The sequence below is a fragment of the Apostichopus japonicus genome, chromosome 7 (genome assembly GCF_037975245.1).
Source record: "Apostichopus japonicus isolate 1M-3 chromosome 7, ASM3797524v1, whole genome shotgun sequence".
Classification (NCBI taxonomy): Eukaryota; Metazoa; Echinodermata; class Holothuroidea; order Aspidochirotida; family Stichopodidae; genus Apostichopus; species Apostichopus japonicus.
Genome location: NC_092567.1, coordinates 10,677,614 through 10,702,951, shown reverse-complemented (window position 1 = coordinate 10,702,951; position 25,338 = coordinate 10,677,614). Strand labels below are relative to the sequence as shown.

Below are 25,338 nucleotides of genomic sequence, written 5' to 3'. Positions count from 1 at the left end.
CCTACTGAGTACCCTACCTTTGTAATATCTCAAACGTAATGAGTACCCTACCCCTGTACTACCTCAAGAACGTAATGAGAACAATCTTTTGTTATATCTCAATACGTAATGAGTACCCTTGCTCTTATATATCTCAATACGTAATGAGTACCCTCCCCCTGTTATATCACAAAACATAATGAGTACAATCCTCTGTTGTATCTCAATACCTACTGAGTACCCTACACCTGTTATATCTCAAAACGTATTGAGTACCCTACCCCTGTACTACCTCTAGAACGTAAAGAGTACAATCCTTTCTTACATTTCAGTACGTACTGAGTAACCGACCCCTGTAATATATCAAAACGTAATGAGTACCCTACCCCTGTAATATCTCAAAACGTAATGAGTACAATCCTCTGATATATCTCAATACCTCCTGAGTACCCTACCTTTGTAATATCTCAAACGTAATGAGTACCCTACCCCTGTACTACCTCAAGAACGTAATGAGAACAATCTTTTGTTATATCTCAATACGTAATGAGTACCCTTGCTCTTATATATCTCAAGACGTAATGAGTACCCTCCCCCTGTTATATCACAAAACATAATGAGTACAATCCTCTGTTATATCTCAATACCTACTGAGTACCCTACCCCTGTTATATCTCAAAACGTATTGAGTACCATACCCCTGTACTACCTCTAGAACGTAATGAGTACAATCCTTTGTTACATCTCAATACGTACTGAGTAACCGACCCCTGTAATGTATCAAACGTAATGAGTACCCTACACCTGTAATATCTCAAAACGTAATGAGTACAATCCTCTGATATATCTCAATACCTACTGAGTACCCTACCTTTGTAATATCTCAAACGTAATGAGTACCCTACCCCTGTACTACCTCAAGAACGTAATGAGAACAATCTTTTGTTATATCTCAATACGTAATGAGTACCCTTGCTCTTATATATCTCAATACGTAATGAGTACCCTCCCCCTGTTATATCACAAAACATAATGAGTACAATCCTCTTATATATCTCAATACCTACTGAGTACCCAACCCCTGTTATATCTCAAAACGTATTGAGTACCCTACCCCTGTACTACCTCTAGAACGTAATGAGTACAATCCTTTGTTATATCTCAATACGTACTGAGTAACCGACCCCTGTAATATATCAGAACGTAATGAGTACCCTACCCCTGTAATATATCAAAACGTAATGAGTACCCTACCCCTGTAATATCTCAATACGTAATGAATACCCTTCCACTGTTATATGTCAGTAGGCCTACGTAATGAGTATTTTATGTGTATCGATTAGTGGGTAAGTAATTTACCACCGCCTTTACAGAAGAGAACGGATACATATTACATGTAAAAGTTTCCGCCAGAGAATCAAATAGCAATTCATTTCAAGATGAATTCATTGCTTTAGTGTATAAACATAGCTCTTGGTAAGTCTCGTCAGACGCCCTCTATTTACAGTAACAGCGGTAGAAACGAGAATGACTTTAATTTCTTGATGTGACACATTATTAAGTGCCATTAAATATTTAGAAATAATTCATGTATTGATGGGAATTATTGATCCCATATTGATCTTTGTTGTTACTAGTGAGAAAATTAAATTCACTACAGAGACGGATTTAAGACGTCTCAACTATATCAGATGCTAATAAAACTGGGCAGTCTGAGACAGTTTAAAGGGTGTGAAGACTCGCGCACAAAGAAACGTCTCATGCTGGTAATCTGATTTAGTTTCGCATGAGGTGTAACAGAAGTGTTAGACACCACCATCGATCCCAGAAAATACACACACAGCTTGCTTCTGTCGGTAATTAGACACTAGACACTAGTGTACAGTCAATACATATAGCTACGGTCAATACCCACAACACAGTGTACATAGCAGCGTAGAAATCTCAGGTCTAGATAAGAGATAACAAGGTATCATGTTTCATTACTGTCTGCATTTTGTAGCGACAAGAAGAAAACGTCATTTGCAAGCAACGGAAAGTTAACTTTTTTTTCAGAGCGCGGCACGTGGTTTGGGCGAGTCTTCAATGCCTTTAACATACTATAAAATTACGTAATGAAAACAACTGGTCAAAACCAACTCAATATTTTAGGACAGAGCTCACGATCTTATTTACTCCTTTAATACTCTATTTAATTATATTTGATCTCTTTTGATCTTTGGTGATCACATTTGATCTCTGTTCATACTACAGATCTCATTACTCACATCTGGTGTAGGCCTGTTTGCTGCTGGTTGGTTGTAATGACTAGTGGTTACATAGGAGGTCGGTTGTCTCTCCTCATCATCACGAGAGGCCTAGGTGACAGTAGAAGAAACCAAACATTAATTGTAACCATGGGCGACCACAGAAAACATATAGATAGGATCAAGAACACTTCGGATTTCAATAACCAGTTAACTATCCAAGTAAATTACCGATAATCTGTTTTACAAAAAGAAATGTTGCCTGTTAACAGTCAAATATGAATAGGTTTTGTAAGATCTGGGGCTGGAGAAGGTGTCGTAGCAACGAGAGGTACAGCACATATATGAACAGAGTGGAGACTCCCAGGTTCTCTCGTTGAAGACAGGATATCTTCGAAGACACATTTCTGTGTCTCTCCTGAGAGAAGTTACATAGAAAAGATTGATCGTGGAAAATAACCCTAAGGTGTCCTACTCAATTGATTTTTTTTCTTGCATTTGTTGAGTCTTCGTTCTTTTTGATGCTTGGATGTTAAAGAGGACAGAATAAATTACTGGAGGATGAAAGGTACTTTAATGTATTTTAGAAAATCTTGTGTAAAACAAGGAGATTCCGCAGCGAGAGCGGGAAGATTAGTTCGGGGAGCACCATGCTAAACGTTGAGCTCTTCTAGCTCAAAATCTAAATGGTCATGGTGGCAAAAGTTGAAAGTGCTGTGATAGCCCAAGCCATCAGCTATACTATGGTGGGTAGGACACGTCAGTTGAAAACTTCTATCTATGCTCTATCGGCCTTGGAAAGTGACGAGTTAAGTGTGTAAGTCAATGGGAGCAATTAATTGTTGGGCGACACAGGGAGACTAACTTGTGTCTGCATAATTGGGCAATCTTATGGAACGCCATATGTAAAGAAACTAACAAACCGCGCGTACAGATAAGTTTGTTGTTCAGTTATCAATGCATGTTCAGCATGAAAACTCTTGATAGAGCTGTGCAAGGCACGGCTCCTACAGGTTAATTATAATATTCTTTTTTATTAAAACCGACAATAGAAGTTTGGTAAATTGATAATGGAGAGGAAGACAAGCAACACACACATTTTGGAAGCTTTTAGTGAATAATGGAAACTACTTAGTAAATATATTGGGAGGTTTCTCCCGACCTGGCAAACCCACCCTGCCGTCATGTACCATTACAATAAGATAAAAGAAAATAGTTCCCTGTGACTGGGCTGTTTCCCAGAGGAGGACTATTCTTCTGTGGTTCGACTCACAAGCCCCTCTACCTTGCACAATGGTTGGGTTGGGCTCATGGGCGGCGATCATGGGGGGGGGGGGACCCAATAGTTTAGGTGAGGAATATAGTATCTAATACCCCCCAATATTTGGTGGCATAGTTTTTTGTGTGTGGCTATAAATAGAAAATAATGTGTAAGATTATTTATCCAAAGCATATTTGACGGTTGCTAAAACTTCATCCAACACATGCTGCATGAGGTATATGACACTTCGTGGTCGTTTCTTGACATGTGACCGTATAGCAAGTTGTCACTCATGATTATTATCATAATGTCTGTACATCTCTTGTGTATGAGTGTAAGTCCATGCAATCATATGTATTATCCACATCGATATGGGTTCACTGGGTTTCCATTTGTCCTGTTTCCTACAAGATTTCTAACCGCAGGCGCGTAGTCAAGGGGGGGGGGGGCGACCGTATTTGTATTTGTATTTTGTATTTTTTCAGGATATCGCTAGTATATTCAAAATTGGAAATTCCTAGATGCAACTAACATGGCCTGGGAAGTGCCATTTCCAGCAATCTGGAAGGCATTTTCGGCCAAAATTTTCTTTTACGCTTCGCGTCAACTTATGGTGGCGCTACGCTTAGATAGTTTGCCTACAAGCTTCGCCCCTCCATGGAAAATTCCTCCCTACGCGCCTGTCTAACCGTGTCACAATTTGTAACTAAATATCACCCTAACTAAATATCAAAGTCACAGACTTTCACCGAAATGTATATATATATATATATATACTCTCTAGAGTCAGTCAAAATATGTCACCAAAAACATAACTAGTATTGTTCGATACAGGTGACAAACGCCTTCAGTGGAATTACGACCTTCCTTACCGGTTTCGAACCTCTGGACAAACAATCAGCGTCGTATAGCATAGTGGTTAGGGTGTCCGAGTACAGAACGGGAGGCCCGGGTGCGAATTTTTTTTTTCCCAAACAGGTTTGCAATTGCGTGTAAATAGGCGCTCATGATTGGTCGGAAAAGTTACGTCATCACGACAGAAACCTTCACTTCCAGGTAACCAAAGTGTCTGCATCTATTCGTTGCAACGAAGATATACCCGTTCAAAATTACCCGAAGCTTTTGGTTGTAGATGTGTTTGGAATTGGTTTAGACTTATTGAGCACACTAGTATGGTATGATCATCTACTTTGATCGAATTTTTCTGTGAAGGCATTAGTCGATAACAACGCACAGTGAAATGTTCGTACAGGGTACATCACACATGCGCTGGTGGCCTATATGTATTGTAATTGTGTACACAGTGCAGTGACGGAAAAATATCATACTGTAGCATGGTGGGCTCAGAATTGACGCACTTAAGGATTTGATCAAAGATGTATATCAAGGAAAAATCCAATCACCCAACTGTATGTGTTTTTCATATGTGTAGTTCCTCAGAAATGCTATGATCTCAAAATATTTAAGGTTCTGTGCTTATGCACAGTACAATTGAGCAGAATTTGACCACAAAATGTCTGCCGTGTCAAGTTCTTTCATACCCCTAATTTGACACATTCGTCGATTAGCTAACTGTAGTCCAGGCCTTAGTATATATCCATTGACTTTAGATGCTGTTTGCTATGCTCTGAGCCTCTAAGCACAGACAGGTCAGGTCCCAGAGAGTAGTCTTATCATATTGAGGTAATGTTGGTTATTTTTAAGATGTAAGATTTCCAAATGCCCAAAACACGTGCAAAACTGGGGGGAGGGTGTTAAAAGCTTAAAAAATTCCACAATTTGGTCAGCAAATAGCTGAAATGGATTCAAACTCATGAAAAATGTAATTCTGCTTGACTGCAAAAAGTTTAGGTGGCCTGCTGTATCGTTGCAAGTAATAATTGAAGGTGCGTCAATTACGGGGGTGCGTCAATTATGAAGCCTTGACTATACACTAAACTGTTTGCGTATATTCATTCAAGACTCGTGAAGTTGATTTTAATGTAGGCCTACCCATTCCACGAAACGAATTCCGATTGCAGTAGAACGGCTCACAAATCTTGAATAACGTAAACACGAACCCAATAGAATGTAGCTTATGTATCATAAGTAAGGTCAGCATGTGATTTAAGCATTACAAGTAAAGTTAGGGCGTTTGATGGGAAACCCCGTAACTAGACTTAATTAGGTGTCACTGTGTTACTCAGTGCATGTCTTCGAACTTCGAAGCGATGCCCATTATTGATGCTGACGTCACGAGCAATCTGATTGGCGGAAAACTCCGTAATTGCAAACCTGTTTGGGAAAAAAAAATTCGCGGCCCGGGTTGGAATCCCGGTGGAGGCTGGAAGTTTTTTCACTGTTCTTGATTTTCCAACTCATTATATATATATATATATATATATATATATATATATATATATATATATATATCTATATATATATATATATCTATATATATACAAAATATCACGAAGCGCGAACAGTTTTGGGGATGAAAGTTGCTACGTGCTTGCACCCAAGCTAATGTACCCCCCTCCCCACTATTTGAAACAAATCGCCGCCTCTGGTTGGGCTCAAGCCATTCTGCAAATGGTTTTGTTGCAACTCGATGTCCGCACCTGTTTCCTATTGTACATTGTACTTGACATTGTTGTTAACACAGGATAGATGTGCGTATTTACATGAGGATGTCTCTATTCTGAAAGAACTGAATGAATTTCTCATGAAACACGAATTACCTACTTTTATTTCTTACTATATTGATAGTTACTCTGTACAGTATCAGTACAGCGGTTCTTAATTAAAAACGTGAAAAGGCCGATGTAGCCTATATGAAAATAATGTAACATTTTTGACGGTTTAATGAGGTTAATTTAATAGACGTCCATGTGGGGAGTGGGGGGGGGGGAATAAACATCTTCTTCCAACTTTGGTAATATATGTTAGATCATTTAGTCGGACGAATCCTCCCTCCCTCGGCGTTGAAACAATGGAACTACAAGCTGTTATTTTTCTGCCTTTCTACAGAAATACTTCATCACGTCAACTCCGTCTTATGCATGGAGACTATACAAACCCAGTATTCGTTTTCACCACTATGTTCAAACAACCCTAGCTGAACGTGTATGCTAACTAAACATTAAAAGGGCCTCAGTAATTTAAATAGAACATGCCTTGAAAACAGCTCTTCAGATAATTCTGGAAAAAGAAGACATAATTCGATACTTTAACGTCCATTATAATATTTTTTGTTAGCTGGATTAGTCAGGTGTCATTACATATAATGACACAAATTTAAATGAACAGAAAGACAAAATAACCTTCTGATTTGGTGTTACATATATTTGTAAATGTGTGTAGGCATCATGTTTAGGATTAATTAATGTTTAGTTAAATAATAGAATGATGCTTTATATCTTAATTTTTCTAGTATTATATTTGCTGGTTAATATTTAAAAAAAAAAGTGGCCGATTACATCTTAAATCTTACATTTTAAGAATTACATTTAAGATTACATGGTTAAATACTAACAGTATAAGATTGTGCTGGAAATCAATCCATTTTTAGACAATAATCTTTTCTAAATCACATGTGTTTCTCGCCGCTCTGTACTGACACGTCAGATCGCCCAATTATTGTGTTTATACTTTTGACATTTTGTTGTAAATGTTGAGGAGTCACCTCACATCCTCGTAGGTTCATCTTCATTAAATACATACGCCGTTGCTATCATGTCAATTTAGTCTAAAAGGACCCTCATTGTAACTTACCCGATGCACGTGATCCCTCAGATACTAAAACATTTACTTTTTATATTGTTTCTAGGTTCCTTATATTTGGTATAACAACAGCTTGGTATGCTTACATTCCACAGTGAATGGTTTCTACTCTTTTTATGTCACAATGGAACCCTCTCGTATCACAATGAATAATGACGATGATATAACTCAACGGATACCCTTACAACACAGTAAATCATCTTGCTCCTAGACTCACTCATCAACAGAGAGGACACGTGCATCTCTTCAATTTCATTAATTAATGTTCCTGTTTGACGGGTATGTGATGATGCTGACATGCAAACTTTATTGTATCGTTTACCGAATTTATGTGAGAAGCTTAGCTCCTCTTTATTCATCCCCAACCCCTCCATGACGCCAGAGAATGATTCTAATGATTTTATATCATCAAAAAATACCGGAGCAGAGATATATGTGAGATTTGAGTATAGACTTCTAGAGTTAGCCTTTTCTGTGTATAAAGAAAATGAAAACCTTCCCTTTCCTTTTACAGTCAGCCTTTCCTGGACAGCTGAAATTTGTAAAAGTTAAATTCCAATTTGGTGTGAGACTTTTAACACACCATAACATCGGACTAACCTTGTAGTATTTAAAGGTATATTTGTTTCTTTGTTGAGTATTTCATTGACAGTGTGTGCGGAAGGAAGATGATTAAGACCGCATCTAAACTTGACATTGAGAACAGTGCTATCATCATTACCAGATATAAACTTGTAACTGACCTATCTATTCCATTCTTCGATAGAAGACAATTATAAATCTTTCCCCCTGACGAGGAACAAAGTATAATACTCTTTTGTCTTATTTCTTTGTTTCACATTAATTAATACCTCTTTGTTTGTTATTAAAATTACCGTACTAATTAACAGGAACATGAATCTATGTCTCTCTTACCTCTTCTCTAAGTAGATTGCCCTCACGGTCACAGGCCTGAATGGAAGAGAAATATTATATTCATGAGAATTTTGAAATTGAATTTCAGGAAAATGTAATATGTCGAAGCAAAAAATATATAAATGTGAATGATATATCTTCACAAATATCACTGTAAACTATTCCTGGCAGGTAAACGCACATCTACATTAAACACCCTAAAGTTAATAAATGAGACAGACTCGTCAATGTAAGATGCACGAACTTAATAACATGAGTTTAAACATCAGCAATATAGGGAAGACAGTCAGTTTTAAGCCCGTCATTAAACACTTAGTGACGTAATCAAACACTGAGCGACGTCATTAAACACTGAGCGACGTCATCAACACTGAGTGACGTCATAATGATGAACTTCCATGAGAAGGGAAAAGAGGGCAGTATTCAAATATAGACCCCAGAACATCGTGGTTTGATCGATGTAATGGCAAAAATAAAGCAAAATATTGGTTAGCCCACAAAGCATCATATTAGATACCCCCACACCCCCTCTCTCTTCGTCTTAGATATTGTTGATCGTGTAGAGATATCCATGTAAGTTTGGGAAATTCAGTTGTATGATGAACACATAAAATAAGAGACACAAGGGGAGAATTGAATAGACTAGTCTAGATCTGTTAGATTGAAAAAAAATCATGAAATATAATAAACCCTGCACAGATTGTTTGCTTTCTTAATTTACCCTGTGTGTGTGTGTTTGTTTAATTGGAAGTTTGTACATGCGCACATAATCAGGTCTCCCAAAGTGGACTCTCTCTGTTCAACGTTAGGCAAGGAACATTTAGACCAGGAAGCGACGGTCTGTAAATTAAGGAATATTTAGATTGGGTTTGTGTAACCGATTCGCCCTGCGTGTCTATTATACTAGTATTGACAGAAACCGTGTGAGCTCGTCATTGCTGTGTCTCTATATATTAGCTAGACTTGGTTTGGGTTGCTCATATACACTAGAGAACTCTTTTTGGACTCGAGAATACCATACTCGAACCAAGTGGTCTCGGACTCGGCTCGGAATGAGGACGTAAATGGACTCAACTACATCAGAGTGTTTCTTATACTATACAGATATTTTGAATGGTCCTGATGGAAAGAGTACTAATAACAATACGGACCATGTGAGAATACAAGGCTCAGATGTTGCATTATATTATCGTCAGCACTCTAATATAATACTGAAGATGCAGTATAAGTTAATTTGTCGGGTGGTAAATTTAAAAAAAAATCAACCACATTACTAGGTTCTTTGAACAACCCCCCCCCCCTCCTCCCAGTCGGGCCCAGGCTCCTTCGAGATATTATTTTTTTTATTTAGCCGTTATTCAAAATACGAAATAAATACTGCAAATATTTTAAAACCACTATTAGTGCATATGACGTAATAGGCAGCTTTAGTTAATGGAAGACCAAATTCTCCTTACACCAGAGAAATGAAGAGAATAACCATAACCAGGGAAATCCAGGGAGCCTGATACAAAGACAAATATGCAAGGGCAGCTACAGTAAGCTACAGGGTCGGCTAAACGGACTGTTTTCACGACAACTGTATGTGATATGATGAACATTTGCCGCGAAATTAAATTAACATAAACAAGAACGGTGCACATGATTTACAACATTCTACGGTTTCGTATTTAATGTACATAGATATGGTGACGTAAAAGCGGGATATGTTCCGTACATTCATTTAGGTGAAGACATTATTTGATTAAGATATTTGTTAATGTCATTGATTTTTACTACTGTACAGCTAAGTTTTGGTTCAGAAGAATAATACCAATGTTTCACGAGGATTTCTAGTGGTATGTTGGAAACGTTAAGCAGCGTCGGTCATGTCAATTCCGTTGTTTCAAACTCATACACGCTACTAGTGTTCTACTAAATGTTGAAATGATATGCTTAGTTGTTAATTACCATACCAATGTTCATGATTAACTTACACAATTTTATTACAAAAATATATTTCAAAGATATGTATTTCTGTTCACTTCCAAATTTTTATAATTTTGTTTCTACGTTTGTAATAAACGTGATACAAAAGTTAACGTGAATTGCTTCTGTATTATTTGGCGCCCTTAACTCTCCACCACATCCTAGACACTAATGGTTAGGGATTAATGAAGCAGCAGGGTCCGGGTGTTGCAATATAATATCTTTAACAATTGAAGATAATTATCAAGATACAATAAGCAATTAGCCGATGACAAATTATAAATATTAAAAGAGATTATCAGTAACCGAGTTGGACACTCCACTCCACCCCCCCCCCCAACCCCCTCACAACCCTCCCCTTCGAATCCTGACATCTTTTAAACCGTCGAATGTATTTATATCTGTTCTGTTACAAACACGAGGGAAATAATACGAATATATCTTATATTCATATAAGTGATTACATATGTGTCGGTTATCATGTTATCCGTACAACAGAACAACGAAACGGGTTAGTATAGAGCTACACAGTATACTACAGAGTTTAATATGTTTTTAATTTATTCCCATTTTACACGAATATAATATTACCCCCCTTACCCAGCCCCCCCCCCCCAAAAAAAGAGTATTAGATCGGAGTCCTTGAAATGTCAGTAATTTAAATAGCTTTTCCTCCCTTCATATACACAAATGACCAAGATCATAGCAAGCATTACCATTCAGACAAGGGCGGCGGAAGCATTTTTAATCTGGGGGGCACCAACGTCGAAGGGCACTTTGCAGAAATTCGATTGGACTGATGCAGCCTGATATTTAGTACCCTTTACAACTCTTATTGTATCATCTTATTTGCGTATACACTTCACTCCATCAACGCCCCCCCCCCCCCTCAAGGAAACAATGCATACTAGCACTGCAATATCTAATGTGCAAATTGGGAAACAAGGAACAAGTTTTCTTTCGAGACAAAATGAGGTGAAATCATTATAAAGTAAAGTCCCTGCACACGCGATCGATACATGCACGAAAGCAAATGAAATATGTCAAAATACGAAAGGATGGGGTAGGTTAAGGGATATTAAAACTATACACATTATTAGTAGGCTATAAATGGCTTCTGCTTATTACAAAGTCACACTGTAATATAGCAAGGCATTTTTGGAAATGCATTAGGATTTTGTTGGCAAATTGAATATGCATAATGGTACTCACCAGAATGTTAGAAGCCTTGTGGTACTAAACATAGGTGTAGGAGGCGGGGGGGGGGGGGGGCCCAACCAAAAAATTTTGTGAAAATTCGGGCAATATGCTGAGAATTTTTCGGGCACCTACTGAAAGAAAAATAATTTGCTATGTGTTTTTCAATGGTTAAACTGATATTATTAAGATCATTATTATTGTAACGACTTTCCCAATAATTCTAACCAATATGGAAGGGTAATAACACGGCAAATGATTGTATGTATTGGCATGCGATGTAATAACCGACGCATGCATATTTGATATGCAAATTAACATGTTGAACGTGCGCGGAGCGCGCGAAAAATTTTGGTAATATTTTTCGGGCAAGTCGTTACAGCCCCAAAAATCAAATTGGGCTCCTACGCCTATGGTAGTAAACATTTAAAACTTCCCGAAATATTTCATTCGACGTGGGTTTCGCTTTGTAAACTCTTTTTTTATTTAGAAATTTTCATGTAGAAAAAGGGCACTTTTTTAACCAGAGGAAAAGTGGGGGAGCACGTTATCCCTGTGCCCCCCCCCCCCGGTTCCGCCGCCCTTGCATTCAGAATAATATACCAGCTGAGAGTTTATTGGTTTCAATGTCACTAATAAACACTATTATGGATAAATAATACTTTAAGCAATTGATAATTCAAATACCCTGACACTTTTTTAAGGAACAAAGTTAATTTATTAGCAAGACTTAATTGTGTTATCGTTTCAGATAAATATTCATAAATATTCACTATTTTCTGATGAAGTCTTTTTTTCTTCCATGTTAGCAAAATATGAACACAATCCTGATTAAATGAAAACTTAGCATGTGTGTCTCGTTTCTGCAAGCCACTAAGGGACACACGGGGTGGCATTCAGTTATAAACGACAACATTCATATAAGAAATCTGACCACGTTTGAGAACAGGAGCAAGAAGATATCTGTAAATTTATGTTGTTTAAGTTCTTTTCTGTTTATCTAATTCTAATTCTAATGCTACCATTTATTAACTGCATTTCCCGATTACGTTATCATAATATTAATTTTATATTTACTGGTAAAGTAACACAGAGAGCAACTTAGCTCAAATAAGCTGACCAGAATGCATTATGAGCAATAGCTGTAAGAAAGGTGCATAATATCTTACCTGCCATAGACCGGTCTGTAGATTCAGGCGACGAGAATCAGGATACTTCCATACTGATGAATAAAATGAACGGAATTGATTAAAACACATCTGCAGTTGTAATCTCTTTTTTTTGGGGGGGGGGGGTTTGAAGTAATACACATTATATTCAACTGATTTATGTTGGCCCTCGATGATAATTTCATATCAGCTGGTAATCAATCTAGTTGATTCCTTAATTTTGATCTTATTAGTTTACTATCATTATCATATCAGTAATATTGCTGATCAGTTTACAATCCTTATATCTCAGTAAGATTACCGATCAGTTTACTATTATTATCATCTCGGTTTTACACCTGATCAGTTTACAACCATTATCATCTTAGTTATAAAACCAATCAGGTTAGAATTGTTATCATCTAATTAATATATCTGATCAATTATACAATTAGCCTAAATGAAAACATATTCTCCCATTCAAACAGAAACAAGTCTTGGACTAAATTGAGAAACCAAATCATGATAGTCGAGTATTCGATGTTCAGATCAAGAATAATAATCCATGAGACGATGAACGGATCAGAGAACAATCAACATCAGTGACGTCATAATTAAACACTGTTTAAAAACAATTGTTAAAAGATGAAAAAGGGGATTTGTTTAGTAGCAAATTTGAAGTTAAATTATGTATGTAAAAGAATAAACAAAATATTTTCATAACCACGTAGCCAGTCTCCATGTAAGAGGACTGCTGGATCTAAGGGCATTCCAGTTCGGTAAAGGGAGGTGACTTTTGTTTTACACGCAGGGTTTCTTTGTTTAATGTTCTTCAAACTGTACTAAGATAAATCATAGGTGTAGGAACACGGTGCAGGTGATAGCTGATACATCGCTTTGCAAAGTGGAAAGGAATCAGGAGTGGGTAGGGGTGGGGGTGGGGCAGTAATATGTTATGAGAGTGTCAGAAAATGAAGTGCAAATATCGACGGTTTAGAATATTCTAAATAATGCACAAACTGACTTTGACTTCGACTTCGACTTCATCGTCTCCGAATCTCTCTCTAAGCTGTTATCACGGGATACGTTAGTAGCTATTATACACACGTCTGTCAAAAATAGTAAAGCATTTAATTGATCGGGCAAACGTGTTGTTTACACTAACTACTTATGTATTTGAGATTGATCAATGATAACATCATCAGCAGTGACGTCACTCCACCATTAACAATGAGAATCTCGATGTGTCCTTTAAACACAGAACAATGAAAGAGCGTACACTGTGTACGAGCCTGAGAAATTATGTTGAGGGATGGAGATAGAGAGGTTTGTATGTATTTACATTACTATTAATTAATTGAAATAATGAATTTAAGTAGAATCTTAGTAGAGATGTGTTATTGTACAGAGAAATAAAAAACATTTGATTGCTCGTGATGTTTATAAAGCTACCCGGTTTCAAGATATTTAGCTTTATATAACAACGCATTAGTGACGTCATCAAATACCATGAAAACTGATAATTTAAATATTGATGATAGAAAAAGACTAAATGTATTTACTTAATTGAGTTAAATTACGGAGCTACAAGACTGGACAAATCATCTGTAACTAACTGCACGTCCCTAGTTTTACTGTTATGATTCAGATACATTACTTGTGACGTTATGACAAATGCTCGTTTCCATTAAACTCAAGAAACACGTAAATATTTTGAATAACCACGATAATTCCTTTTTTCATCAGAGACTACCATAGCCTGCAGCATAGTTGCATCCATGATAATTTACATGATCCAAGCGAAGGATGAAAAATTTCTCTTGAGCATTAGTTTTATTTAATGAGTAATGAGTCTAGGTCTGAGTCGGGTACCCGAATACCCGGGTACACGACCTAACATTCGTGTACCCGAATCAAAAACACACAAAACGGGTACCCGTTTTCTGAGAGGGGGGGTCGCGTAATTGCTACGCGATTGCTTTCATGATTTCATGTTTTGATTAATCAAGACACGCGAATACGGAAGATTAATTTAATGAAAAAACTTTCTTGTAAATGTAGCTGGCTGTTTTAATTGCTTACTATTTCTAGCTTTAGCCATTCGTAATGGTTCTTTTTCCTGTGTGGATAAAATCACTCAACACAGAAAACGAAAACATTGTACCGGTAAAAACTACTCAAAAGGGAAATCTTTAACCCATCGCAACAGTAGCTGTGTACGTACAATACTATAATACCTCTTCAAAACATAGCACATATCTTCCAAACAATTGCCGATTTCCAGGTAATTAAAAGTTGTTAACAAGGCTAAGCTTTGTATGTGTGTGTGTAAGAAACCGATGTGATTTTTCCCATTGAATTAATGTGGTATAGGCTAGCATGTGGTCCAAGATAGCAGAACTTTATTTTAATAACCAAGGAGATTTATTTAAACTATTGATTTTCTTTAAGCTATATTTGCAATTTCCCAAGATCAGGCCCCGAAAAATCCCAAGGACACTGGGATATCAATATCTAGCGATATCTAGCAATATCTAGCGATATTTATAGGGATGAAATTCGCAAGATCTTCCATAAACCGAACGCAGATAGAGAATCGAAGCCTTCAGTGTGTAATGAACTTGAAACTGTGCGTCTTTCGAAATGAAAAGAATGTGGGGCATCGCACAATAAACATATAAAAGTTATTTATTTCAGTCTCATTTAAATTATTCAAAATTTTAAAGCACACAGCAGATATCACATCATATCAGTGAGCATGAACAGAAAATGGCGTTCCAGGATGAACAGCCTCCAATTGTTTATGTTTGTAGTCATATGAGCCCAATTTCACTTTTTTTTTGGGGGGGGGGGGGGCTGTTACGACTTGCCCGAAAAATATAACCACATTTTTTTGCGTTCAACATGTTAATTTACATATCATATAGGCATGCATCGGTTATTACATCGCATACCAATTACATGCAATCATTTGCCGTGTTATTACCGAAATGGCGAATTTGTCGGGCAAGCTAAGAACTTTATTTTAATAACCAAGGAGATTTATTTAAACTATTGATTTTCTTTTAGCTACATTATTGCAATTTCTTTTTCTTTCAGTAGGTGCCCGAAAAATTCTCAGCATATTGCCCGAATTTCCACAAAAATATTTGCAGCCCCCCCCCCCCCCGAAGTTTTATAGTAGCCGTGATAAGAGGTTTTAATATTTGTAGACCAATTAATTTAATTACATAAATTAACTGTCTGAATTTTCAAAATTCCCTGACCAACATTCTTCATCATACCTTCCCCTACTCGTGCAATTTGACCGGTCTGTTACTTAGGGGTTGAAGAAGGTTCTTCTATATTGGTTGTCCATAGATGAAATGTTGTGCAACATTAAGGGTATATTTTGAAGTGAATTTATTCACGAGAAATATTTTCAAATTCTGAATAAATAATGGGCGTAAACCTTGACAAGTGGGGCTGACGGGTATTGTGGGCCGCGACGTAGAATCACCTACATTATTAAAGATCCACAGGAGATGCGGTGAGGTCGAACATGATGTGTAATTGGTGACAATCTTCAAATAGGTTATGGATGAAAACAAAAACTATTGGGAAATACCTGGTTCTCAGACAAAGGTGTACATCTGGTTGGTCATTTTCAAGCCCGTGAAATACCATTTCCGGTGATCTGGGGGGGGGGGGGGTATCAAAACCAGAAATGTTCTTGTACGCTGCGCTCCAACCGAAAGTGGCGCTCCGCTTGCCATGGATAGTAAGTCGCGCCCCCGTGTTAGAAAATCCTGGATACGCGCCTGATTATAACGTCTACAATTTTTTTAGACGTCTGTAGACAAGATGGTGAACCATACAGTTGAAAACATTCAATAAAAAATAATAATGATCTTTTCTTGTATTTACGCGTTGACCGCAGGGACGTCGCTAAAGAGAAGGGGTGGGGATGTCTCACCACCCAAGCTTAGTAAAAATGACGATAGTTGGAAATTTGGAGTACGACTGTCGGAATTTCCGACTGTCGCACTCTAATTCACCTAGGCCTATTCATATATTCCTGTGATTGTGAATGACCTAAAATTTGAAAAAGTTAGGTCAAAATTGACCTTTAATCAGTCATATTTACCACGTCTTCCTTGCCACTTTGAGAAATTGTATCTCGCGATCCTTATACTCCAATACAAATCTTCGTATGAATTTGAATATATTAAAATTAATGCCCAAAGAACTACCGTACAACGTTCGCCAGCTTCAATTCGGTTTATTTATGTACTAATTTTGTTATTGGGTGGGTTGACCCTGTTCGCTAGCTTCAAGTAAGTTGAGTATATATCAGAGACGTAGCCAGTGGGAGCAGCGGGAGCAACTGCTCCCCCCTTCAGTGTCGAAAAAAAGATAAATACTGTTTGTTTTTTGGCATGGTATTTTGTCATTGCTCTTTTGATCTTGAATACTCGTCAGCTCCGTTAACTCAATTATAATCGTAGTAACATTTAGGCCTACTGCTTCAGCTACTTAGTTTGGCAGATGCAATTAGTTAAATTTAGCCAGTAGCCTATTACCTATTACCAGCCTACAATTGGCCACTGCGTAATAAAATACATAAAGCATAAATAACCGCACTCGGTGGAGAGTCACGAACCGTATATGCACAAAGACGACGACAACGCATCCTTTCTATGATTCGTCATCGGTTGTTGCACGAAAAGCATGTTATGAAGTTAAGCTAGCAATCGTACGTTATACGCACTTCCTATAAATAATTATTACACTGCTAAATACGAGAGTTTATATTGTGTTTCAGTTAAGTTCGGCAATTGTATTAAAGCCCAGACATTGGACAATAAAAAAGAATCATCCTACTGGAAAAAATGTAAATTAGCACTATGTCTTTCTGAAAGAATATTTCAAAACGGAAACAAAATCTGCTGATAATATGATATCATATGATTATGATGAAACTGGCAAAACATTGCTCCAGATCCCATCTAAAGACCTTCAATTGTTCAAAACAGGACGCCCCCTCCCCTTAGACCCCTCTCCCATATCAATCGCAAAATATGCTACCCCTTGCAAATTCCTGGCTACGTCGCTGGTATATATATATATATATATATATATATATATATATATATATATATATATATATATAGTATATATTGTATACAATTACAACACCCAATGCTAGTCAGTACTAGTTGTAACCGTTACAGTACGTAACTTGGTACGTCTCACCAAACTCTTGAATCGTTGCCAAAATTGGTTCGCATTGTATATTTCAGACAATTACATCTTATACGGTTGTAGAAGATAGGTGCAAGACTATTTTGGCCAAATTTAGACTGGAATATATTTTATAGAAATAGTTCAGTTGTTATTTTTGTTCGCGGAAGAGTAGACAGTTATCTTCCTCAGTACTAATGACCTAAACAAAGGTATGAGGTTTACATCAAATAACTAAAGTTTGAGCAGTGAAAAGAGTGTTCGGGGATTTGCCTAATATTCAACTTGATGATTTCCTTCATATTTTGTTGTACAAGTGATATTCAAAGTATCGGCTTTTCCAACTTCCATTGGGCCCTAGGCTTGGTTTAACTAGTTACAACTGATTATCTCAATTGCACAGTGGCCGAAAAACCCATGATGTTGAGAAAAATCTCGATTAATTTGGTATATGTAACATGTGGGCGATACTTAGTATGTTCCTTAACTGCATCCTCTCCGCCCTAGGGATATTTCCCGGCTACGTTTCGCATTGGCAGAGTCAGACTGACTAAAATTGAATACTAGCGCCCTTTAAAGCTATTTTATATGCATATGGCTGCCACAAAAACACTACTAGTTTTAGTCACGGTTGTACTTGTTTATCTGCAAACTTTGTTTATTCATCTTAGAGTAGAGTCAACTATCAGGTTATTACTAGTTAGTAAGGGTTGGCGTATATAGCCACCGAATAGGTGCATATCGAATTGATATAAAGGACTATATGAGAACTGCAACCACTGAAAACTGTATGTTTTTACAGTATGTTTTTATACTTATTTTAAGAACTCCTATCATCTTGGTCCTTGACGAAGATGATAGGCAGATTGTTCATGTGAGTGATAAATAGCCCCGCTGCCCAACCCCCCCCCCCCCCTTAAAAATATAAATAATAATATTAAGCGCGCTAGGAAAAACCCCGGTGTTTTTGGTAATCGTTGTCGAATATAATTTGTTGAAGAAAAAAAGTTTTTCCCTTTGTTACATTATCATAGCTTTTGTAGTTTGTGTAGCCTATGTAGCCTTCAAGCAGATAACTTATACTCAGTTGCTTACTTGCTCAACCAGAGTGATTAATAAGTTTGTGAAGTGAATGCCAGTGGTACAAATGTATCGAAAAAAAGTTCGGAACAGTGCAGGTGCGAAAGATGGGGTGTCTGAACTGATACTTACCGTATCGTTGACGAGTAGCGCGGGGTGGGTGGGGGGGGGGGGGGTTAAAAGGCAGCAGTCGGAATTTTCTGGCTTCAAAACCCATCCAGTGGAATTTCAGCCACTACCCCCCCCCCCCCAATCATCAGGCCTTAGCTACGTCCCTGGTTGACCGATGAATAAAACCACTTGAATTGTATCAGAATCCATCTCTTCACTACTACTTGCAAGATTAGTGGTTACTCTATTATTTAATTTTTCTTTCTGACAGTTTAGCATCTCAGCGAAAATTAAAAAAAATATTAAGTTAAAACTTTGACAGATAACACGCGTTAAATTGAATACAGAATACATCGTTACCTCATTAAGTATATAATACCGATGTAAAGCTGTACCGAATCGATACAAAATATGTATATTGATGGCTACAAAATTAAACTAGTACTCGCATTAATCCTGTTTTATGCACTTTTCGCTCTGTATGCAGATTTACAGACCAAAAATGTAAATTTGATATTTTCTTTGATAGTTTATTGATGTTGTTAAAGGGTGTGATGCGAAGTCCCCGGAAGCTGCATATTTAGGGTTGTCAGGAAGAAGCTCAACTATAGAACGTTTCTAAAAGCTCAAGCGGGGTCGAGGGGCTTTCTCTGGAATATATTTCAAGCCCTGGTTGGCTCCACGAGGGGAAGCCCCCTGAAGTTTTTGCATTGGTGATATCCCTTGTTCTCTCGTAGCGAGTTTAAAGCACTAAAACACAAACAAATGTAATAAATAAATTATAGTTATCTATAATGTATTCCAAGTACGTTGGTGGGGATCCGCTGGACTTAAGCTGCACCCTTTGAAGATATTTTTCGTTCTCTTGAAGACATTTTGAAACACAGAAATCTATCTAAGAGAAGAACTCAATTTTCAGCGGATAGTATCGTTAAAGGGGGAGGGGTTCAGGGGCGAAGCCTCTGGAAGCTGCATCATTTATTATCCAAATATTATCCGTGAGGAAATGTAGACGTAAGGGAGTACTTTACTTTCGTAAGTGTATTAATAAAATAAAATAAAAATATGGTTTAAATTCACATATTGTTCTAAATGCTTTCCCTCATATCATTACCGATATTTTATTTCTACTATAATTTGTTCAAGGCAAATCATGCATGGATGTTAATGTTCGCCAATACATGTAAATTGTACTCTTTTCAAGCGTCGATCAAAGTGATGATGTGGTGTTACCCCAAACCCCCCACCCCACCACCACGCATTTCAAACTAACTAAGAATAGTTAATAAACAATGTTGCGTTTAGACTTATATATTGGAAATAAGTCAAGTCATATAAGTCAAACTATGACTCAGAATGTATCATTTGAAGCCTCAACTTCCATTTTCTGGGGAAAGACCACAGACCCCCCCCCCCCTCCCTCCTTCCTATACATGATGTCGGCTTTGACGACGCTCTGTTCCTGCAAAAACTGCAGAACGAGTGTCTTATCTTTGCCTTTATAAAGTCATGATGCTGATGTTACCTATTAGTATATTTTGAATACGATACATCTAGCACCAGCAGTTCCGATACATTTTTGGTCTCTGTTTTGTTTTCGTTTATTTTTTAATACACTTTGCAGCAATTTCAGAGAAACAAGAACTTCGTTTGCAGAACTTGGAAAAGAAGTTCATTAAAACTTTGCGGCTTTATTCTGCAATTCAGATTGAAAGAATGGTTTAAGCGGAGGTGTGGATATGTTTAAATGTGCTTTTATGGGGGGGGGGGGGGTGGGCGGGTTGACAGCCTCCGAGGGGCAGAACATTACTTCAAACCTTACATAATCATTGTCGCTCTGTAATTAAGTTTCCCAAAGTGTATGATACCACTACTTTTCGGAAAGAGATTTAAAAGCATCAATTGATGTGATGGCTACTCACCAAACATTTTATAAGACAGGGATATCGAATGAGCGAAATGAAAGGAATATGACTTATCTCTTAAATCAGCCAAGCCTAGCAATATTAAGTGTTGTTATTTTCTATTCTATTATTCAGTTCGTTGTTTACTATCACAAGACTCTGTTTTGGGTGTCTCCTTCATATAAAATGGCAATCATGTGTTGCTGATTCATTACTCTCTTGTATGTAAATCAACAACAATCAACAAGTCAAAAGAAATTCACATTGTTGGTAAAGCCTTTAATTAAATGTAAGAAATGTTAAATGTGTCCATTATGACGTCATTGTGACAATACCTTTCACATTTCTTGATTTCAAGGATGGTGGGATGTATCCAACCGGAATAATGTCTGGAAGATCGTAGTATCGAAACCTATGGAGAGAAGTAGAGTAATCATCGTGTAAGATGTAGAAGACGTAGTGGAATGTCCTCCTAGTCAGGTTTACTGTTTACTAAATCAATGAAGATAAACAAAGAAAACAATAAATAACAAGGAAATAAATCACATCTGATTGATCATTATGATCAGAATTAATTATCATCACAAGTCTCGTGTTCAAACGATTCTACGAAAAATAAACTAGAATGGAAATAGTATTGTAGATAATAATGATGATAGTTGGAACTGCTGTATGTAAATTGTATGTGGTTGATATTGTGAAATGTATAGCCGTCCACATTATCAGAATTGGCTGAACTGTTTATATGTTTTCATTATCAATTAAAATAAAGTTGTTCAAACATATAGAAATTCACATTGTACAGAACAAACGGAGTAAACGAAGTAAATCCTCGTAACAACCGCTTGCCATATTTCGCTCGGATCACGTGATTTATATCGTATGTTATTTTCGGCAAATGTATTGATGATGTAGTTCGTATTCGTGAATCCTCGCTTTAAAGGAGAACTAAAATGTCTGAGATTGTTAAGAGTTCAGTGGTAAGATACGAAATCTAGAAAAATAAATCTTAAAGCTGAAAAAAATTCTTTCTTAATCTCAAAAGAGTTTAAGATGTTACAAATAACATATTTCAATGTAATGGCGGGATAACAAACCTGCAAAACATACACTAAAATGGAGGAAGAATGTAAGGGAGAGGGGTAGGAGGTCGAGGACATAGCAACATTCTTTACTGGGCGCAACAATTTGTCATCTTGGGTTGGAGTTAAACACAAATTGTTACTATTATATGATATACCAACGTTATTTAAGTATTTATTCAATATCAACCTTCATAATTGTATCACATTGCACGCATTGTTTTTGTCATTGATCTAAATCAAATTGTACAAAATTATAGCATTTTTGTGGAGTTGATAATAATGACCTTAACCATTACACAATCGAATCTTCCTATTCAACTATGTTCTCAATGAAGAGTTGCATGTGTCCAAAATACCCGACCCCCTTCATACCGAGGAGTTATTAAGACTTCCTGGTCATACTTTGTTAAGAATACACTAATGCCATCGTCGTTGATTCACAAAAGAAAAGTTTTATTGGAATATGGAGGAACAAACACTGAGGGGAAGTGGAGCAAGTGACTTTGAATTTACGCAAGAAACCACTAGACTGTCAAATTATCTGAAACCCTCTCAAAATAAATAATCTGTGCATTCCTTTCCACAGGTTCAAGTACCGTATTTGAATGTTTTTAGCAACAGTTGTCTTTATACCGGTACTTTTGAACTGCATATTTTATCATTATTATTATTTTGAAGCCAAATAGCAAATTTTTAGACATGAAGGCACATGTTAAAAACACACAACAACAAGAGGGCACTTGAGTTTATCGAGCATGAAATGAAATTATTTGGATTAACCGGTAACAGATAGTGCATAATATCCAATAAATTTGTTAAATTCTAGCTCAGTATCATTCTACCTTATACCTGAATTGCCCAGTTCTATGTAAAACACTACTCCGGACATAGAAAGAAAATATATTGTTTACATTCCTTGTATCTAATTATCATAATTAACGAATAAATAGTGCTACTACTTATGTAAAACGTTTTCTTTACAATCGTTAGTTTTCCGTATCTATCCAGTGACTGGTTAAAACAGGTGCTTTCGAATATTTCACTGATCTTATATATAATGTAAGGGTTATAGCGGACATGACAACTCAATGTACACATGTAGGCAAAATACTGGAAATAATTGTTGAACTAATTGTTGAACTAATAATTTATAATGCTACAGCATTGAAAACTATTTATTAAAGGTTATATTTTAATAAAAGGTTTCTCCCCGTTTAGACCGCTCCCAACGGACGCAAGTCATATTTGGAGCCCACCCCCAACCCCTCCTTTCCAAAGATAACCAGAATGCAAAATGCATTGAGGTTTCGATGACTTCAATGCAGTAGACTTCTGCTTGGTAGTGTAACCAGAACTAGCTGTTACAATAAAGGGCATGATAAACACCGGTCAGTCTATTGTACGTGGCTATACACACCTCCATCTAAAACAATAGGGGTCTTGTACAGTACTCAATGTTATGAATCCACACACCAAGTATTAGAGGTATCCACGATTTCCATCGTTACATATCATGTGAAAGGTTTTCAGAGTTTGACCTCTGGTGACCTATCGGACATTTGACCTCACAAACAATAAGATTCTTGTACTCAATATGGCAAATCCATATACCATGCATGTATGAAAAGTATCCATGATTTCTACCATGGGAAATCATGTTGTGAAGGTTTTCAGACCTCGACAAATATTTTGGAAGTACTCGCTATTTGGCGACCGTGACTAAAAATCTACTCGCCAAATTCCACTCGCCACTAGGCCTATGATTGTTGGTCAAGTCTCCAAAGTACAGATCTGCAACATCAATACTTTCTATGAACAAAGGTTAGGCAGTTCGGCAGATGCATGGTGCTACGCAATTGCACATTAGAAAGTCATGTTTCTTTGCAGTACGAAATTAAAACTATTTTCCACCAAAAGTAAGTGTTGAACAAAGTAAAACATGACGCAGAATCATAAGTAAGCAGCTAGGCCTACTGTAGTGTCTCAAACAATTAAAATACAACATCTGTTAAATACCTACGAAGATACCTGTAGCTTGGCTTCTGTTACATAAACTAGGTGTGCGGGAGTCCTAAGCATATGCAGCACCTCACTGTTACTTTGAACCGCTGCTCAATTAGAAGGGCGACTTCGTACAACTTCCCAATTAATTATCTGTCTTTTAGCTGCAGATTGATGCGTGAAAAATATCGCTATCACTACATTTCACTGCTTAAATCAAAGCGATCTTTTACGCAATGATAATCTGAGGCTGTAAGATCTCTCCAGAAAACTTGTCTCAAAACGAATTTTGACTGATAGCCTGTAGGAAATTGCCTTAAGAAATAATGAAGGAGATGTTTTGCCATCTTAAGTGTATTGGTATTCTGACTCGTATTCTTCACGTTGTTGTGTTAACGAACCCTAATCGACCCAACCGTTGCTAGCCTAGACAACATAAACTTGCTCACATGCCTAGCCAGGTTCGTTCAAATTGTCCCATAATCATAAACGTGACGAAAGTCGATTGTTACTTTTAAGGCCTACAGCTATGTTGAAACTGGTGGACGAGACTACACAAATTTGGATCAACAGCCGATCCAGACAAAGGCACGTGAACTCACTGCCAAACTAAGACCATTTTACACAATTATTTCGCATTGAGATTGGTCATAGTGAAAACTCTAACTAGACGAACTGTTAAGTTCATAAACGCTGCCTGGTCACAAAGAAACTACATCCAACCTGAAATAAATAAGACGAAAACGTCAAAGAGAACCGTTGTATTACAAAGTACACCTTTCTGCACGCAAAATAAGGCTTCCGAGCGGCACGTTGAAGCCAATGAAAATGTTCGTATTTTCAGTTTTAGATTCTACGGTTGCCCATAAGCTCATTACCAATTGCCAATAGCCTCATATTCGTATGAGGCGTAACGAGCACGTTATCTGATAGGCTGGTTGGTGGGAGATACGGGAGCTTATAAAACAAGGTTTCCAAAATTTGACCCTCGGTGACCCCCAATGACCTTTGATCTCCACAAAAAAACATAGGCTGTTGCTCCTCAATGTGGTCCTACTATTCACGAAATATGAGATTGGTCCAAGTTTACCCCTTTGAGATATCGTGTTTACAAGATTTTCAGTATTTGGCTCCTAGTGACACCAAATGACATCCCCACAAAACAATGGGGTTCTTCTACTCAATTTGGTACCTATACACACCAAAGTTTAGATTGGTCCAAGCTTCCCTACTTGAGATATCGTGTTTACAAGCGAGGCGTCTCACACACCCACATATACCTGTACGTCCTCAGACAAAAGGTGTGTAGTCAAGTCATCTTCCTTGGAGGTCCGATAATACAAACACACAGACACAGACACGCAGACACACACACTCTCCGTCTGCATGAATGCATATGTTACGACAATCATAGAAACCAAAAAAAAAGCATTAATGCTTGAAGTCAGATTGATTAAC

At 37.2% G+C, this 25,338-nt stretch overlaps 3 protein-coding genes across 8 annotated transcripts in view; 1 reads left to right on the top strand and 2 right to left on the bottom strand.

Moving 5' to 3' along the window:
- LOC139970087 (uncharacterized) overlaps positions 1 to 25,338 on the top strand; it is an 853,056-nt gene that overhangs the window by 65,724 nt on the left and 761,994 nt on the right. The gene's annotated exons all lie outside the window — the stretch shown is intronic.
- LOC139970036 (NLR family CARD domain-containing protein 4-like) overlaps positions 1 to 25,338 on the bottom strand; it is a 554,750-nt gene that overhangs the window by 439,519 nt on the left and 89,893 nt on the right. The window lies entirely within an intron of this gene.
- LOC139970033 (uncharacterized) overlaps positions 1 to 25,338 on the bottom strand; it is a 233,898-nt gene that overhangs the window by 125,340 nt on the left and 83,220 nt on the right. Inside the window, exon 6 of one of the 4 annotated variants that reach the window (XM_071975604.1) lies at positions 21,130 to 21,206. The exons of the other annotated variants lie outside the window; for them this stretch is intronic. Coding sequence (XP_071831705.1) covers positions 21,130 to 21,206 — 77 coding nt within the window. The remainder of the gene's footprint in view (positions 1 to 21,129; positions 21,207 to 25,338) is intronic. 4 annotated transcript variants of the gene reach the window in all.